The 19,388-nt window shown below is 43.8% G+C and overlaps 1 protein-coding gene across 2 annotated transcripts; it reads left to right on the forward strand.

The window, feature by feature from the left end:
* The first annotated feature begins 3,903 nt into the window (after positions 1-3,903).
* On the forward strand, positions 3,904-11,351 carry FIGNL1 (fidgetin like 1). 2 transcript variants are annotated; one of them, XM_067042960.1, is made up of 4 exons: positions 3,904-4,151; positions 4,695-4,725; positions 5,496-5,575; positions 6,298-11,351. In XM_067042960.1, the coding sequence occupies exon 4, from the start codon at positions 6,308-6,310 to the stop codon at positions 8,339-8,341; it is 2,034 nt and encodes a 677-aa protein (XP_066899061.1). In that variant the 5' UTR covers positions 3,904-4,151; positions 4,695-4,725; positions 5,496-5,575; positions 6,298-6,307; the 3' UTR covers positions 8,342-11,351. The 2 variants fall into 2 exon arrangements, with proteins under 2 accessions (XP_066899061.1, XP_066899063.1); XM_067042962.1 differs by lacking the exon at positions 4,695-4,725.
* Positions 11,352-19,388: the final 8,037 nt, after the last annotated feature.

A 19,388-nucleotide genomic window follows, 5' to 3' on the forward strand; every position in this document is an offset into this window, starting at 1 on the left:
GGAATCTGGCTAAGTTACAAAGTAGAAACACCACCATCAGCATGGGTTATTTTTCAGTGACAAGCTCTAACCTGGGCAACCCGTGTTGAGCAAAGGGCTTGCCCTGCGATAACAACGCCCGGCACTTGGGCGGTGTTTCCGGGGCCCAGGCTCTGTTCTGAAAGCCCTTCAGATGTCAAGTCCATTTATCCTCCCAAGGGCCCTTGGAAGTAGATCATGAGTAGTGGAGCCAGGATTTGAACTCTGGAAAGCTGACTCCACCACCCCTCTGCCATAGCAATACATTGTGTTAGTTTCCTAGGGCCGCTTAAAGGAACAGAAATTTGCTCTCTCAGAGTTCTGGAAGCCAGGATCCGGAAGTGAAGGTGTCAGCCCGGCCATGCTCCCTCCAAAGCCTCCACGGAGGATCCCTCTTTTCCTATTCCAGCCTCTGGCACCCCAGATGTTGCTTGGCTTGTGGCTGCATAATTTCCACCTCTGCCTCTGTTTTCACTTGGCTGTCTTCTCTCTGTGTCTCTACTCTTCTTCTTTATAAAAACCTCAGTCACACTGGATTAGAGTTCATCTCAATTCCGTATAACCTCGTGTTAACTCGATGACCTCTGCACAGACCCTGTTTCCAAGCAAGGTGACATTCACAGGTACTGGAGGTTAGGACGTGGACATGTCTTTTGGCGGGATACGATTCAACTCACAACATATGGTATCAAACCGGAAGCACCAGAAGTACGGACTCAGGTTGGCAGTGATGCTCTGGAGGAGAACAACCGAAGCAGAGGGTTCCTTCCCCTCTCTGCCCGTCCCATTTCAGGGGAGGCCCATCTCCCCACTCACCAGCTCTGTTTATGATTGTGATGCCAGGGAGCCCATCAGAGCCCTCACGGGTCATTCAGCGCAGTCAGGGAAAACCTTTTGCTGGCGTTGCACATCTCAGTCACTGCAGGTCCACACACCCCTTACTCCTTCGGTGGAGGCAGGAACCCATCCCCTCGGTCCTCCATCTTCATTCCGCCTTCTTCCTTAACGCTGGACATCAGTCAGAGTCTAGCCACGCTCAGGAGTCCCACCAAGAAGGAATTTACTCTTGTCCTGTCTGCTTCCACATCCCCCCTACCCAGTCCACATCCTTGGACCTACACACACACCTCTTTTAAAATTAAAGTGAGGGCTTCCCTGGTGGCGCAGTGGTTGAGAATCCGCCTGCCGATGCAGGGGACACGGGTTCGTGCCCCGGTCTGGGAAGATCCCACATGCCGCGGAGCGGCTGGGCCCGTGAGCCATGGCCGCTGAGCCTGAGCGTCCGGAGCCTGTGCTCCACAACGGGAGAGGCCACAACAGTGAGGCCCGCATACCACAAAAAAAAAAAAAAAAAAAAAAAAAAAAAATTAAAGTGACTCTCCTTGTACACGGGGATGCACATTATTTGGGGCCATAGTCTCCCTCTGCTCAAAAACAAATGAGATTACTGAAGTGTGCATTGGCATTTGTTGGAGACCGTGTTGATAATATTCATGAATATGGAAATGAGCAGCCAGCTCCCAGAATCCCTTGCGCCAAGAACTGGCACTCTGCTCTAAGTGAAAACTTCTTCCTTTGCAGGTTCAAAAATTTCTCCCCAGGAGAAAACAAAACAAAACAACCTATGGTCTCAGAAGGAAAGTTTAAGACCTGCATAGCTCAAGTGCTAAACTCCTACAAATTATGCTAAAGTATTATAACATTATTCTGAAATATCCCGTTTGTAAAAGACGAAAACGTCTTGCTATGGCTTAAGGGTTTGGATCCCCCAAATAGTATTAATAGTAGCAATAAATATAGCATCACAGCTTCTGTTGAATGTCTGCAATGTGCCAGCTTCTGCTTTGATAATTTAATCATTAGATCTCATATTAATCATAACTCTTATGACAGCATCCTGAGTTAGAGATGCTTATTCCTGTTTCATAGATGAGGAGGAGGTTGAAGTTCAGAGAGGGTACGGAATTGAGTTAGATTTTGCCAGCTATGCAGGAAGAAAAAACTGCCGGATTGGGAAATGCTTTTCTATCAGACACACAAAAGTAAAGTGGCAACGCTAGTGGAAAAAGTTTAATAGTGGCAACAATAAATATACTTCAGTATGTGAACAATACTCTTAGGAGGATAAGACGGTGGTCTACATGAATTCTCCAAAATGCTATCACTAAAATTTTGGTGATAAAAAAACCAAAAATTGCTAATTACCCAAAGATTATTTATATGGTGATTTCTAAACATACAAGTAAAAAAATAGCTAGCAAGCATACAACTGAGCTGGTCTTGAGATAATGGTTTTCATTTTCTTTTATTTTTATTCTGGGTAATTATAATAATTAGCAAATTAGTTAATAAATTATGGAGAATTAGAATAAAAAGGTCTTTTATTACTATCTAAGCCAAGAGATGAATTGTAAGCTGTCATTTTCCCTTGTCTATTTTTAAAAAGGTATGTCCAATCATTCCCTTTTGTTTAGTTTGTGCCCATTTTAAAAAATCTTAAAAGAAAGGTCTTAAGAAATGTTTTGCCTCACACTTCTTAGGTCTTGCACTTCAATGTCATGTGCTGTTAATTGCTCCTGGACAGTCCATTTTCTCCATTCCCGGTGCCTCTCACTTTCCGGGGAAGGGGCACCCACAGGACCCGGGAACCAAGGAGAGGAGAAGGCACTGGGGCTTTCCGAGGAATGGCTCCTTTTCCCAGACAGAAGTACTCAGGGGAAAGGTTCTTCCCCAGTCCGGCCCCTCCTCGCTTTAAACAGGGTTGTGTGAGCTGGTTCCCTGGGTTGTTGGGGGCGCCCTTGGGACACGGAGGCGACCAGCCGGGGAGGAAGACGGCAGGGTGACAAGGTGGGAAGACGGTCCTTCGGGACCCCGTCAGGTCACGCCATCAGACCTCCACATTTCCCAGGTGACGCGGTGACACCAACGACCCGTAGGTCGCTGTGAGGGTTATTCCGTTCCTCGTCCTGCCCCAGGACACAGTCCGCTGGAAGAAGGGCGCGCTTCCCGGTCTTCCAGGACCGTGTCCCCAGGGCAGCAGGGAGGAAAGGGACGCGCCGGCCGGGAGAGGGCGCGAACCGAGATGCAGATTCCAATTCCCAGATTCGGTCTAAAAATGCGTGTGGGGGAGAGGAGCCCCTCCCGAGGGGCAAGTATGCACCTACGTACGCGCCTGTAGGGGCGCTCGGCCGCGGAGCCTCGGGGGCGTGTCTGAGGGCGTATCTGGGGCGTGTCTGGGGCTCGGACCCCTCCCGGGAGAGCAACGCTGCCCCGCCCCTGCGCCCCGCCCACCGGGCGCTCGCGCCCCGCCACGCTCCCCCGCCCCGTCGCACGCTCACGCTCGTACAGGCGTATGAATGCACGCACGCACGCACAGCGGGGCCGAGCCGGCAACAGAGCGCAGGCGCACGCGGCCCGCGCGCTTTTCGGAAGCAAGAGGTCGGCGCGGGGGGCGGCGGAGGGCCGGCGGGGAGGCGGGTGGGGGCTGGCGAGGGGGGGCAGGGGGCGGCGGGCGGGTGTGGGCAGGGGGGCGGCGAGGAGTCTGAGGCCCGGGAGGGGCGCAGGGCTGGAGGGCTGAGGGGCTTCGTTGGCGGGCTAACGGGCAGACCGGCCCGGGAGTGTGTTCTCGCGGCGGGCGCGCTCTCGGTGGCGTCGGTTTCGGAGTCGGCCTGTGGGGAGGGGGCGTCCCGGTGGGCGGGCGCCGCGCTCGCGAAGGCTCCGCGGGGGGCGGCCAGGCGAGCCCTGGGCCGGGAGCCAGGCCGGAGGGGAGGAGCTACACCCGGGGTCCCGGCCGGCGGGCGGTGGGCCGTCCCGCCCCGTGAGCGCCGCAGGGTCCCCAGCCCTGTTAGCGCGGTGACTGCTGCCTCCGGGGGCGCCCCGCTCCGGGGGCGGAGGGACAGTCGGTGTGGCGGGGAGCATGTACTGTCTGGACGAAAGCCACGTCCTACAACAGGCAGGGAAAACCCCAGAAGATGGGAATGCAGCTCGTGCATCGCTGCCGCCGAGAACCTTAGTGATACAGACCTAGGAAGTGGTACTCGGGACCCGGCTGTGCCGCTGACGCGCGTGGCCAAGCCATCCTTGGTTACCTGTGTCGATAGTTTTTGGGTGAATGATTGCGCTGAAAGGACGAAGTAAGACTTGGGAGGTGAACGTTGAGCAAATAGGAGAGGGTGGAAAGGAAAGAGCAGGGTATTTAGGGAACAGTGACTAGAACTCTGTGAGCCTTTGTGATAAAATGGGATGAAGCTGTGGAGAGGAACAGATGTTCGTAGTAACAGGAAAGTTGGTGATAAATGGTTTCCAAGTTACCTCATTTGCAATTTCTCATTTCTTCTGTTGCATAAAAGATTAAAATTGGGTAAAATGGAGTAGTGGAAAGAGGAATGAATTGTTTGTCAGATGTCAGTTCTAGTTTTGACTTTATGGCTTTAAGCAAATTCGGATCTCACTAGGCTTTAAGTTTATTTTTTTCAAAAATAATTACAAAGATTTATGAACACCTACCTACAATGTGACAGATTCTTTGTAGGGTTTATGGGAGAAACAAAGCTGTATTAAGCATGGGTCTTGCACCAAAAGAACTGCTGATGATTAAGCTATATTTATAGGTAATTTGGAAGGTAAATTTTAGCATACACGAGTTCTTGGTTTTTACTTTACTTCAATACCCTTAGGAAGCTTCAAAGTTTTCTTCTGAATTGGCAGGTAAATTCTACACATCTGTCAACATGATACATCCATCTACAGTCCTGTTAAAATCATTTTAACTTAATGTAAGGAGACTTATAAAAGTAACATGAGGAAAAAATCTAAAGTAAACCACTTTAATAACACACTTGTTCTCCTATTTCATTTATCACCACAGCTTCACTTTTTTTTTTTTTTTTTTTTTTGTGGTACGCGGGCCTCTCACTGCTGTGGCCTCTCCCGTTGTGGAGCACAGGCTCCGGACGCGCAGGCGCAGCGGCCACGGCTCACGGGCTTAGTTGCTCCGCGGCATGTGGGATCCTCCCGGACCAGGGCACGAACCCGTGTCCCCTGCATCGGCAGGCGGACTTTCAACCACTGGGCCACCAGGGGAGCCCCAGCTTCACTTTTTAATGCTTCCTGTGAAATTGGGAAATTGTGAGAGATTCTGAGGCATCCTGTTTTAAGTGCTCATTTACAAATCCTTGAAGACATTTAGTATATGACTAAGTAGTATTGTTCGTGTTTGTGTTCCTCCACGTTGCAGTGACCTTCGGTGGCAGTATGAAGGGGCATTTACGTGATGAAGTGCCCACTACATGCAGTGAAACTGCTCATGTGCGAATTCTGGCACCATTGCTCACTGACTGTGTGACCTCAACCAAGCTTCTGAACTCTGTCTGCCTCAGTTTCTACATTTGTGCAGTAGAGATGATAATAGTAATTTTTAGGTATTTTCATGTTCATTATTTGACTTGATTCTCATAATGACTTCTCTCATTTTACAGATAAAACTGAAGGCCCAGCGATGTGAAGAGGCTTGCGTGAGATCATTCATCTAATTTTCCTAGAGACGGAGCTTGGCTTGGTTTGTTTTGCTTTGCTTTTCTCTAGATCCCTTGTTCTTCCATGTTGCCTTTCGTTTGCTGATTAATTTTAAATCCTCTCCATCTAAACCTTTCCCTCATCACAGGGAAAATTATTGTATAACTAAAACAGTTTAACCCATAATAGAGCATTATCATTATTATTTTCTTTGGCTGCTTTGCGTCTTCGTTGCTGTGCACAGGTTTTCTCTAGTTGTGGCGAGCGGGGGCTATTCTTCGTTGTGGTGTGCAGGCTTCTCATTGTGCTGGCTTCTCTTATTATGGAGCACGGGCTCTAGGTGCATGGGCTTCAGTAGTTGCAGCACCCGGGCTCAGTAGTTGTGGCTCGTGGGCTCTAGAGCACAGGCTCAGTAGTTGTGGCACACAGGCTTAGTTGCTCCGTGGCATGTGGGATCTTCCCGGACCAGGGATTGAACCTGTGTCCTCTGCATTGGCAGGCAGATTGTCAACCACTGCGCCACCAGGGAGGTCCTTAGAGCATTATTAAGTCAAGTCTTTAATCTTTTATATCTTGAATGCCTGAAAGCTATGGTTAACTAGATGTTCCCCTATAAACGGTCTTTCCTTATAAATTTACCTGAAAAATGACAAGTGCAGTGTACCTTCCTTCAGATAGGCAGAGATTTTAAAAGTATGTTTAAAGTATTATGTCTTTGTTTCCTTCTGGATACTGAATCTTTTTCGTCTTTGTCATTTGTTATAGAACCTCTAAAATGCAGGTCTCTAGCTCTAGGTCTGTACACTTGAGTGAATGGCAGAAGAATTACTTTGCAATTACGTCTGGCACGTGTACATCAGGAGAGAAGGCAGATGCGTACCGAGCACAGATTCTCCGCATTCAGTATGCATGGGCAAACTCTGAGATCTCCCAGGTCTGTGCTGCCAGACTGTTCAGAATATATGCAGAGAAATATTCTGCAGTTATTGATTCTGATAGTGTTGAAACTGGCTTGAATAACTATGCAGAAAACATTTTAACTCTAGCAAGATCTCGGCAAACTGACAGTGACAAGTGGAAGTCTGGATTGTCAATAAATAATGTGTTCAAAATGAGTAATGTGCAGGAGATGATGCACGCCGGCAGAAAATCCAGAGACTCTCTGTTGGCAGCTGCCGATGAGTCAGTAGTCATCCATAGAGTGGCCGCTGTCTTTGATCTTCCTAAATATAGTATTTGTGGTGGTTCTGGGGAGAGTGACCCATTAACTACCTCAGCCCATGGTGCCGATAGGACCAAAGACTTCCCAGAGGGCAGTCCTTCTTTGAAGTACCCTCAGAATGCCCAGCCACTTCTGGCCACTGACACCACTAAGACGTGTCCTGCAGTCTCAGGACCTTTCGGTGAGTCAGCCACTGCAAAATTCCATGCCACACCATTATTTGGAAATGTCAAAAAGGAAAATTATAACTTTCTGAAAGCCAACATAGGACTAAGTGTGTTCTCATCTAATCAGTCTTGTTTTCCTTCTGGCTTTGAAAATCCACGGGAAATGAAAGCTTTTTATGGTTCTGGCACCATTGATGCACTTTCCACTCCAGTAATGAATAAGGCTTTTAGTAAAACAGAAGATAATGGCCAAAGAGAGGAGAGCAGCCTGCCTACTTTTAAAACTGCAAAAGAACAGCTGTGGGTAGATCAGCAGAAAAAGTACCACCAGCCCCAGCGTGCATCAGGGTCTTCACACGGTGCTGTCAAAAAGTCTCTGGGAGCTAGTAGATCCCGAGGGATATTTGGAAAGTTTGTTCCCCCCGTGCCTAAGCAAGATGCGGGAGGTCAGGGCGGGGGGACACAGTATAAGCCTCATGGCGCAGGAGCTGCAGACCCAGCACATCCCGTGGATGAGCGTCTGAAGAACTTGGAGCCCAAAATGATTGAACTTATTATGCATGAGATTATGGACCAGGGACCACCAGTAAATTGGGAGGATATCGCAGGAGTGGAATTTGCCAAAACCACAATAAAGGAGATAGTCGTGTGGCCCATGTTGCGGCCAGACATCTTCACTGGCTTACGAGGACCCCCTAAAGGAATTCTGCTCTTTGGTCCTCCTGGGACTGGTAAAACTCTGATTGGCAAGTGCATCGCTAGTCAGTCTGGGGCAACATTCTTTAGTATCTCTGCTTCCTCCTTGACTTCTAAGTGGGTGGGCGAGGGAGAGAAAATGGTCCGAGCATTGTTTGCTGTTGCACGATGTCAGCAGCCAGCTGTGATATTTATTGATGAAATTGATTCCCTGTTATCTCAGCGGGGAGATGGTGAGCATGAATCTTCTAGAAGGATAAAAACCGAATTTCTAGTTCAGTTGGATGGAGCAGCCACATCTTCTGAAGATCGTATTCTAGTGGTAGGAGCAACCAATCGGCCACAGGAGATTGACGAGGCTGCCCGGAGAAGGTTGGTGAAAAGGCTGTATATTCCCCTCCCAGAGGCTTCAGCCAGGAAACAGATAGTCATTAATCTGATGTCCGAGGAGCACTGCTGCCTCAGTGAGGAGGAGGTCGACCTGGTGGTGCGGCAGTCTGGTGGGTTCTCGGGGGCTGACATGACGCAGCTGTGCAGGGAGGCGTCTCTGGGTCCTATTCGCAGTTTACAGGCTGCCGACATTGCCACGGTAACGCCGGATCAAGTTCGACCAATAGCTTACAGTGACTTTGAAGATGCGTTCAGAACTGTGCGACCTAGTGTGTCTCCAGAAGATTTAGAACTTTATGAAAACTGGAACAGGACTTTTGGTTGTGGAAAGTAAATGGGACGCTTGAAATTAAAAGGTGGCATCTCTGTAGCCCAGTCTTCCCATTTTTTTAGCATAGGAAATTGATTAAGTGTACATCAAATGTATATTCTGAATTCTGTGCCTCAAATAAAATAGAATAACAATAGCTCAACTTTTACAATTGATTGACTTAGACTATGTTAATATAAGCTCAATTTTCCTTCCAGTTACCACCTGATACGTAAGCCTATTCGTGCAAAATGGGAATGCACTTTTTTTGTTTTGTTCCTAAGAGGTCTTTTCAAGATGTGTACGATGAACAGTGAACTCAAATTGAAACTTAAAATCTGATTGGTACGTGAGGATGTATCTCTGACTTAACGTGTATCTGTTATTGAAGAAAGTTTCTTTTGAGGATCACATAATTTTTAGTATTGGCTAGTGTAGTGGTTTACATTTGAAACCGAGTGTTGCTTACTGTTGTTTAATAGATTTTAAATCTCAACCAAAGCTAAAGTGGAAGTTCCCATTTTTACTTTGCTCTGGCTTGTAACTGCTTATGGTTTTCTTTCCTTCCCAAGACTAATTAATCAAAACATGTTCAGAAATAGCAAAGTGTAATCTAACATCAGAGACAGGTCCACAGAACTGAAAGGGGAAGAATGTTGTGTTTCTCCACGGGGTAGGTGATGTTTGAAAGTAGTATTTTACTTGGCACCACTTCACAACCTGTAGGGTTGGTCTCTTTCAAAAATAAATGTTTTCAGATTTTTAAAACGGACTTTTCTAAATAGTGCATGTTCTATGTAGAAACATTGGAAAATAGAGGTGAACAAAAGGAAGAAAGTAAAAGTCAGTTACCCTACCGCTTTGAGGACCACAGTGTTAACATTTCAGTGTTACTTCTTCCAGATGTTTTATACAGGAGTGGGGTTGTGCTGTGCCTTCTCGTTTGCAGCTGTTTTCTTTAAAGTCCCTCATCATCATCTTCCACATTGACATACTTCTGCATCTTCCCGTACGTGAGTGCCTGGGATTCCGTGATATGAGGGGGCCTGTAATTTAGTTAGCCCTCTGTTATAGGGCATTCAGGGCATTTCCTTAGGTTCACCTTTTGTATATAGTAAATAAAATATGTTAAATGCCTTAGTTATCTTTTTAAAAAACATATACATTTCTTGAGTAAAATTCTTGGATTAACAATTTTTAATGCTTTTGTCATGTGTTCTAAATTGTCTTCTGGAACAGTGGTACTTGTGTAGAATTCCTATCTGCACTGAGTCAGAGTGCCTGTTTACTTAGACCTGGTGGTCATGGACACTGTCCAGATGCCAATTCAACAGTACGCAGGTTTTGCATCCATCCATCCATTCAAAAAATACTTATTAAATGCCAGGCAGTGTTCCAGGTGCTGAAAGCAGACCAGTGAACAACAGACAAAAGTCCTTGGTTTCATGGAGATTACGTTCAAGTTCTGATGTTTTGAGAACAATTCAACTTAAGAAACGGAATTTGAAACTTCTAGTAGATGAATTTAGGCAATTTATGTATTGTTTTAATTTTTATTCTTGGTCTGTCTGCTATTTTTATGCTCTTTTAAAAGCTTTATATCTCCAACTTTTAGTTTTTCCCTTTGAAATATGTAGTTGTCTTTTATTAGAATTTGGATGTTAAATCTCTTGTTTTAATCTTTTGTTGTATCTTTTAAAATCTTAAAGCATTTCACCATGTTCATTACTATCTTCTTTACAGATCACTTCCACCCCCTTGGATCTAACAATTACTGTAGTTATTTAGATTTATCATCAATTGCCCAGGAGGTGTTAGTGTTTTATTTAACTTTGTAACCTGGCCTTAATGTTTATTATCAGTTTTTTCTCGACAGCAACTTCTACCAGTTCTGACTTTCAACTCCATTGATCACCAACTATGGGGCCACATCCCTCGGTAGAACTTTTTTTTTTCTTTTTTAAAAAAACCTTTATTGGAGTGTAGTTGCTTTACAATATTGTGTTAGTTTATACTGTACTGTACAGCAAAGTGAATCAGCTGTACTTCTTTTAGATTTTGTCCAAGAGAAAAAAAATCTCATTGGCCCAGCTTATCTTGGACTAGGCAGAGCTATGTCCCTGTTAGATTGTGAGATGGCCCCTCCTGAATGAAGGTCTTCTCTGTTCAAGTGAGACTCTAAACCTGAAAGGAATAAGCAAGTAGGATATTTTAAATAGGAGATAGGGAGTCACTTGGCAGTTTTTTCTATGTTATACCACATTAGAAGCATCCTTTCTCTCAGCGTTTTGTGATTTACAGTATGTTTCTGAGGCATTTGGGTAGGAAATTTCCTGAAACCTAGACTTGAGATTTCTTTCTATTTCTACATTATGAATATTCTCTTGATCGAATATGATAATTTTGTGTTGAATTCTTTCCTCCCAAGTGTTTTGTGCTGCACTGTCTTTAGCCATTGTTTTTGAGAAGGGAACATTTACCTGTTTTTTTTTTTTTTTTAATGTCATTGAAAGATACACTTCCTTTGTAGAAATACACACATTTTACCAACACATGTAACTTGTTTATATATTAATGCTTAAAAATGTTGGTAGGAATACAGAAATTTATCTGAGTTTTTAATGTCAGGACTTTTAAAATGTTTTTGTTATACATCTAATTATAGTTTCTGGTTCTTTTGATGTGTATTCTTTGGGAAATTCTATTCCAGTTTATGGTATTTGCTGTTCTTTTGAAATTCTAATTCATTTTCTCAATTCCAAAATATCAAGTCTGCCTCTACATCGACAAGTTGTTAGGGTGGAATCCGTGTGAAGGGCATGGACTTCGGCACCAAATGGACATGTTAGACTCTGTCATTTACTAGTTGGGACTGTAGCCTATCTCTTTGTTCAGTCTCAGTTATGAAATTAGAGTAGTCTGTACCTATCTTGTTGGAGAATGAGAATGACACAGTAAAATACAGGTTTGAAAAGTCTGACTGCTCAGCAATTGTGCACCCTCCTCTGTCCATCCAGCTCGATTCTGCCTTCATTGCTTTGAAGAATCATTTGCTTTTCAACTGTTTCATGTGATTGTCTATTCCATCTTATTATTCTTTTTTTTTTTTTTTTTTTTTGATTTGGCTAAACCTCCTTTTATTTATTTATTTATTTATTTATTTATTTATTTATTTATTTTTTTTAACATCTTTATTGGAGTATAATTGTTTTACAATAGTGTGTTAGTTTTCCCTCTACAACAAACTAAATCAGTTATACATACACACATGCTCCCACATCTCCTCCCTCTTGCATCACCCTCTCTCCCACCCTCCCTATCCCACCCCCCCAGGCGGTCACACAGCACAGAGGTGATCTCCCTGTGCTATGCAGCAGCTTCCCACCAGCTATCTAATTTACATTTGATAGTGTATATATGTCTCTGCCACTCCCCCACTTCGTCACAGCCCACCCCTCCCCCTCCCCATATCCTCAAGTCCATGCTCGAGTGAGTCTGTGTTTTATTCCCGTCCTACCACTAACCTCTTCATGACATTTTTTTCCCTTAGAGTCCATATATATGTGTTAGCATACGGTATTTGTTTTTCTCCTTCTGACTTACTTCACTCTGTATGACAGACTCCAGGTCCATCCACCTCATTATAAATAACTCAGTTTCATTTCTTTTTATGGCTGAGTAATATTCCATTGTATATATGTGCCACATCTTCTTGATCCATTCATCTGTTGATGGACACTTAGGTTGCTTCCATGTCCTGGCTATTGTAAATAGAGCTGCAATGAACATTTTGGTACATGAGTCTTTCTGAATTATAGTTTTCTCAGGGTATATTCCCAGTAGTGGGATTGCTGGGTCGTATGGTAGTTCTATTTGTAGTTTTTTAAGGAACCTCCATACTGTTCTCCATAGCGGCTGTATCAATTTACATTCCCACCAGCAGTGCAAGAGGGTTCCCTTTTCTCCACATCCTCTCCAGCATTTATTGTTTCTAGAGTTTTTGATGATGGCCAATCTGACCGGTGTGAGATGATATCTCATTGTAGTTTTGATTTGCATTTCTCTAATGATTAATGAGGTTGAGCATTCTTTCATGTGTTTGTTAGCAATCTGTATATCTTCTTTGGAGAAATGTCTATTTAGTTCTTCTGCCCATTTTTGGATTGGGTTGTTTGTTTTTTTGTTATTGAGCTGCATGAGTTGCTTATAAATTTTGGAAATTAATCCTTTGTCAGTTGCTTCATTTGCAAATATTTTCTCCCATTCTGAGGGTTGTCTTTTGGTCTTGTTTATGGTATCCTTTGCTGTGCAAAAGCTTTTAAGTTTCATTAGGTCCCATTTGTTTATTTGTGTTTTTATTTCCATTTCTCTAGGAGATGGGTCAAAAAGGATCTTGCTGTGATTTATGTCGTATAGTGTTCTGCCTATGTTTTCCTCTAAGAGTTTGATAGTGTCTGGCCTTACATTTAGGTCTTTAACCCATTTTGAGTTTATTTTTGTGTGTGGTGTTAGGGATTGTTCTAATTTCATACTTTTACATGTAGCTGTCCAGTTTTCCCAGCACCACTTATTGAAGAGGCTGTCTTTTCTCCACTGTATATCCTTCCCTCCTTTATCAAAGATAAGGTGACCATATGTGTGTGGGTTTATCTCTGGGCTCTCTATCCTGTTCCATTGATCTATATTTCTGTTTTTGTGCCAGTACCATATTGTCTTGATTACTGTAGCCTTGTAGTAGAGTCTGAAGTCAGGGAGCCTAATTCCTCCAGCTCCATTTCTCGTTCTCAAGATTGCTTTGGCTATTCGGGGTCTTTTGTGTTTCCATACAAATTGTGAAATTTTTTGTTCTAGTTCTGTAAAAACTGCCAGTGGTAATTTGATAGGGATTGCATTGAATCGGTAGATTGCTTTGGGTAGTATAGTCATTTTCACAATGTTGATTCTTCCAATCCAAGAACATGGTATATTTCTCCACCTATTTGTATCATCTTTAATTTCTTTCATCAGTGTCTTATAGTTTTCTTCATACAAGTCTTTTGTCTCCTTAGGTAGGTTTATTCCTAGATATTTTATTCTTTTTGTTGCAATGGTAAATGGGAGCGTTTTCTTAATTTCACTCTCAGATTTTTCATCATTAGTGTATAAGAATGCCAGAGATTTCTGTGCATTAATTTTGTATCCTGCAACTTTACCAAATTCATTGATTAGCTGTAGTAGTTTTCTGGTAGCATCCTTAGGATTCTCTATGTATAGTATCATGTCATCTGCAAACAGTGACAGCTTTACTTCTTCTTTTCCTATTTGGATTCCTTTTATTTCTTTTTCTTCTCTGATTGCTGTGGCTAGAACTTCCAAAACTATGTTGAATAAGAGTGGTGAGAGTGGGCAACCTTGTCTTGTTCCTGATCTTAGTGGAAATGGTTTCAGTTTTTCACCATTGAGAACGATGCTAGCTGTGGGTTTGTCATATATGGCCTTTATTATGTTGAGGAAAGTTCCCTCTATGCCCACTTTCTGCAAGGTTTTTATCATAAATGAATGTTGAATTTTGTCAAAAGCTTTCTCTGCATCTATTGAGATGATCATATGGTTTTTCTCCTTCAGTTTGTTGATATGGTGTATCACATTGATTGATTTGCGTATATTGAAGAATCCTTGCATTCCTGGGATAAACCCCACTTGATCATGGTGTATGATCCTTTTAATGTGCTGTTGGATTCTGTTTGCTAATATTTTGTTGAGGATTTTTGCATCTATGTTCATCAGTGATATTGGCCTGTAGTTTTCTTTCTTTGTGACGTCTTTGTCTGGTTTTGGTATCAGGGTGATGTTGGCCTCATAGAATGAGTTTGGGAGTGTTCCTCCCTCTGCTATCTGTTGGAAGAGTTTGAGAAGGATAGGTGTTAGCTCTTCTCTAAATGTTTGATAGAATTCGCCTGTGAAGCCATCTGGTCCTGGACTTTTGTTTGCTGGAAGATTTTTAATCACAGTTTCAATTTCAGTGCTTGTGATTGGTCTGTTCATATTTTCTATTTCTTCCTGGTTCAGTCTCGGCAGGTTGTGCATTTCTAAGAATTTGTCCATTTCTTCCAGGTTGTCCATTTTATTGGCATACAGTTGCTTGTAGTAATCTCTAATAATCTTTTGTATTTCTGCAGTGTCAGTTGTTATATCTCCTTTTTCATTTCTAATTCTATTGATTTGAGTCTTCTCCCTTTTATTCTTGATGAGTCTGGCTAATGGTTTATCAATTTTATTTATCTTCTCAAAGAACCAGCTTTTAGTTTTATTGATCTTTGCTATTGTTTCCTTCACTTCTTTTTCATTTATTTCTGATCTGATCTTTATGATTTCTTTCCTTCTGCTAAATTTGGGGGTTTTTTGTTCTTCTTTCTCTAATTGCTTTAAGTGCAAAGTTAGGTTGTTTATTCGAGATGTTTCCTGTTTCTTAAGGTATGATTGTATTGCTATAAACTTGCCTCTTAGAACTGCTTTTGCTGTATCCCATAGGTTTTGGGTCGTTGTGTCTCCATTGTCATTTGTTTCTAAGTATTTTTTGATTTCCTCTTTGATTTCTTCAGTGATCACTTCGTTATTAAGTAGTGTATTGTTTAGCCTCCATGTGTTTGTATTTTTTACAGATCTTTTCCTATAATTGATATCTAGTCTCATAGCGTTGTGGTCGGAAAAGATACTTGATACGATTTCAATTTTCTTAAATTTGCCAAGGCTAGATTTGTGACCCAATATATGATCAATCCTGGAGAATGTTCCATGAGCACTTGAGAAAAATGTGTATTCTGTTGTTTTTGGATGGAATGTCCTATAAATATCAATTAAGTCCATCTTGTGTAATGTATCATTTAAAGCTTGTGTTTCCTTATTTATTTTCATTTTGGATGATCTGTCCATTGGTGAAAGTGGGGTGTTAAAGTCCCCCATTATAATTGTGTTGCTGTCGATTTCCCCTTTTAAGGCTGTTAGTATTTGCCTTATGTATTGAGGTGCTCCTATGTTGGGTGCATAAATATTTACAATTGTTATATCTTCTTCATGGATCGATCCCTTGATCATTATGTAGTGTCCTTCTTTGTCTCTTGTAATAGTCTTTATTTTAAAGTCTATTTTGTCTGATATGAGAATTGCTACTCCAGCTTTCTTCTGATTTCCATTTGCATGGAATATCTTTTTCCATCCCCTTACTTTCAGTCTGTATGTGTCCCTAGGTCTGAAGTGGGTCTCTTGTAGACAGCATATATATGGGTCTTGTTTTTGTATCCATTCAGCCAGTCTATGTCTTTTGGTGGGAGCATTTAATCCATTTACATTTAAGGTAATTATCGATATGTATGTTCCTATTACCATTTACTTGTTTCGGGTTGTTCTTGTAGGTCTTTTCCTTCTCTTGTGTTTCTTGCCTAGAGAAGTTCCTTTAGGATTTGTTGTAGAGCTGGTTTGGTGGTGCTGAACTCTCTCAGTTTTTGCTTGTCTGTAAAGGTTTTAATTTCTCCATCAAATCTGAATGAGATCCTTGCTGGGTAGAGTAATCTTGGTTGTAGGTTTTTTTCCTTCATCACTTTAAATATGTCCTGCCACTCCCTTCTGGCTTGTAGAGTTTCTGCTGAAAGATCAGATGTTAATCTTATGGGGATTCCCTTGTGTGTTACTTGTTGTTTTTCCCTTGCTGCTTTTAATATGTTTTCTTTGTATTTAATTTTTGACAGTTTGATTATTATGTGTCTTGGCGTGTTTCTCTTTGGGTTTATCCTGTATGGAACTCTCTGTGCTTCCTGGACTTGATTGACTATTTCCTTTCCTATATTAGGGAAGTTTTCAACTATAATCTCTTCAAATATTTTCTCAGTCCCTTTCTTTTTCTCTTCTTCTTCTGGGACCCCTATAATTCGAATGTTGGTGCGTTTAATGTTGTCCCAGAGGTCTCTGAGACTGTCCTCAGTTCTTTTCATTCTTTTTTCTTTCTTCTGCTCTGCAGTAGTTATTTCCACTATTTTATCTTCCAGGTCACTTATCCGTCCTTCTGCCTCAGTTATTCTGCTATTGATCCCATCTAGAGTATTTTTAATTTCATTTATTGTGTTGCTCATCGTTGCTTGCTTCCTCTTTATTTCTTCTAGGTCCCTGTTAACTGTTTCTTGCAAATTGTCTATTCTATTTCCAAGATTTTGCATCATCTTCACCATCATTATTCTAAATTCTCTTTCAGGTAGATTGGCTATTACCTCTTCATCTGTTAGGTCTGGTGTGTTTTTATCTTGCTCCTTCATCTGTTGTGTGTTTTTCTGTCTTCTCATTTCGCTTACCTTACTGTGTTTGGGGTCTCCTTTTTGCACGCTGCAGGTTCGTAGTTCCTGTTGTTTTTGGTGGCTGTCGCCAGTGGCGAAGGTTGGTTCAGTGGGTTGAGTAGATTCCCTGGTTGGGGGAACTAGTGCCTCTGTTCTGGTGGATGAGGCTGGATCTTGTCCTTCTGGTGGGCAGGTCCTTGTCTGGTGGTGTGTTTGGGGATGTTGGTAACCTTATTATGATTTTAGGCAGTCTCTCTGCTAATGGATGGGGCTGTAGACCTGTCTTGCTCTTTGTTGGGGATAGGGTGTCCAGCACTGTTCTTTGCTGGTCCTTGAGTGCAGCTGGGTCTTGGTGTTGAGATGGAGGTCTCTGGGAGATTTTCACCGTCTGATATTACGTGGAGCTCGGAGGTCTCTTGTGGACTAGTGTCTTGAGGTTGGTTCTCCCACCTCAGGGACACCGCCCTGGTGCCTGGCTGGGGCGCCAAGAACCTTTAATCCACACGGCTCAAAATAAAAGGTAGAATAAATAGAGAGGAAAGAAAAGGAAGGAAGGAGGGAGGGAGGGAAGGAAGGAAGAAAGGAAGGAAGAAATGAAGGAAGGAAGCAAGAAAGCAAGGACGGAAGGTGCAGAGGAAGAAAGGGAGGAAGGAAGAGAGGAAGGGAGGAAAGAAGGGGGAAGGAAGGAAGAAAGGAGGGAAGGAGGGAAGAAAGGAAGAAAGAAAGGGAGAAGACAGAGTAGTATAAAGTATAGTTATTAAAATAAAAAATAATTATTAAGAAGAAAAATTTCCTTTTAAAAAACAAAAAACAAAACAAAACAAAAAACAAACAAAAGAAAACCAAACAAACAAACAAAAAACAGAAAAATGGGTCGGTCTAACCCTAGGACAAATGGTGCAAGCAAAGCTATACAGACAAAATCTCACACAGCAGCACACACATACACACCCACAAAAAGAGAAAAAAGGGGAAAATAATAGTATATCTTGCTCCCAAAGTCCACCTCCTCAACTTGGAATGATTCGTTGTCTATTCAGGTTTTCAACAGATGCAGGGCACTTCAAGTTGATTGTGGAGCTTTAATCCGCCGCTTCTGAGGCTGTTGGGAGAGATCTCCCCCTCTCCTCTCTGTTCGCCCAGCTCCTGGGGTTCAGCTTTGGACTTGGTCCCGCCTCTGCGTGTAGGTTGTCCGAGGGCGACTGCCCTTCGCTCAGACAGGACGATGTTAAAGGAGCAGTTGATTCAGGGGCTCCAGCTCACTCAGGCTGGGGGGAGGGAGTGGCACGGGGGCGGGGCGAGTCCGCGACGTCAGAGGCCGACGTGACGCTGCACAGGCCCAAGGCGCGCCGTGCGTTCTCCCGGGGAAGCTGTCCCTGGATCCCGGGACCCCGGCAGTGGCGGACTGCACAGGCTCCCGGGAGGGCTGGTGTGGAGAGTGACCTGTGCTCACACACAGGCCTCTTGGTGGTGGCAGCAGCAACCTTAGCGTCCGACACCCGTCTCTACTGTCCGTGCCGACAGCCGCGGCTCGCGCCCGTTTCTGGAGCTCCTCTACGCGGTGCTCTTAATCCCCTCACCTCACACCCGAGGAAGCAAAGAAGCAAGAAAAAGTCTCTTGTCTCTTCGGCAGCTCCGCGCCCGGTTCTAGGGCTCCTTTAAGCGGCGCACTTAATCCCCTCTCCTCGCGCCCAGGCAGCAAAGAGGGAGGAAAAGGTCTCTTGCCTCTTCGGCAGCTCCAGACTTCTCCCGAACTCCCTCCCGGCCAGCCGTGGCGCACTATCCCCCTTCAAGCTGTCTTCACTCTGCCAACTCCAGCCCTTTCCCCGGGATCCGACTGAAGCCCGAGCCTCAGCTCCCGGCCCCGCCCGCCCCGGCGGGCGAGCAGACAAGCCTCTCGGGCTGGTGAGCGCCGGTCGGCACCGATCCTCTGCGGGAATCTCTCCGCTTTGCCCTCCGCACCCCTGTGCCTGAGCTGTCCTCCGCGGCTCCGGAGCTTCCCCCTCCGGCGCCCGCAGTCTCCGCCCGCGAAGGGGCCTCTAGTGTGTGGGAGTCTTTCCTCCTTCTCGGCTCCCTCCCACTGGCGTAGGTCCCGTCCCTATTCTTTTGTCCCTGTTTATTCTTTTTTCTTTTGCCCTACCCAGATATGTGGGGAGTTTCTTGCCTTTTTGGAGGTCCGAGGTCCTCTGCCAGCGTTCGGTGGGTGCTCTACAGGAGAAGCTCCACGTGTAGATGTATTTCTGATGTCTCTGTGAGGAGGAAGGAGATCCATCTTATTATTCTTAATTCTACCTTAATCCAGTGTGGTGCTGGCACAAAAACAGACACATAGATCAATGGAACAGAATAGAGAGCCCAGAAAGAAACCCACACATCTATGGTCAATTAATCTTTGACAGAGGAGGCAAGGATATACAATGGAAAAAAGATAATCTCTTCAGCAGGTGGTGCTGGGAAAACTGGACAGCTACTTGTAAAAGAGTGAAATTACAACATTTCCTCACACCGTATACAAAAATAAACTCAAAATGATTAAAGATTTAAACATTAAGACATGACACCATAAAACTCCTAGAAGAGAACATAGGCAAAACATTCTCTGACACAAGTCGTACAGAGGTTTTCTTAGGTCAGTCTCCCAAGGCAATAGAAATAAAAACAAAAATAAACCAATGGGACCTAATTAAACTTAAAAGCTTTTGCACAGCAAAGGAAACCATCAACAAAACAAAAAGACAACCTACAGAATGGGAGAAAATACTTGCAAA

This window comes from Kogia breviceps, chromosome 9, assembly GCF_026419965.1.
Source record: "Kogia breviceps isolate mKogBre1 chromosome 9, mKogBre1 haplotype 1, whole genome shotgun sequence".
In the NCBI taxonomy this organism is placed as follows: Eukaryota; Metazoa; Chordata; class Mammalia; order Artiodactyla; family Physeteridae; genus Kogia; species Kogia breviceps.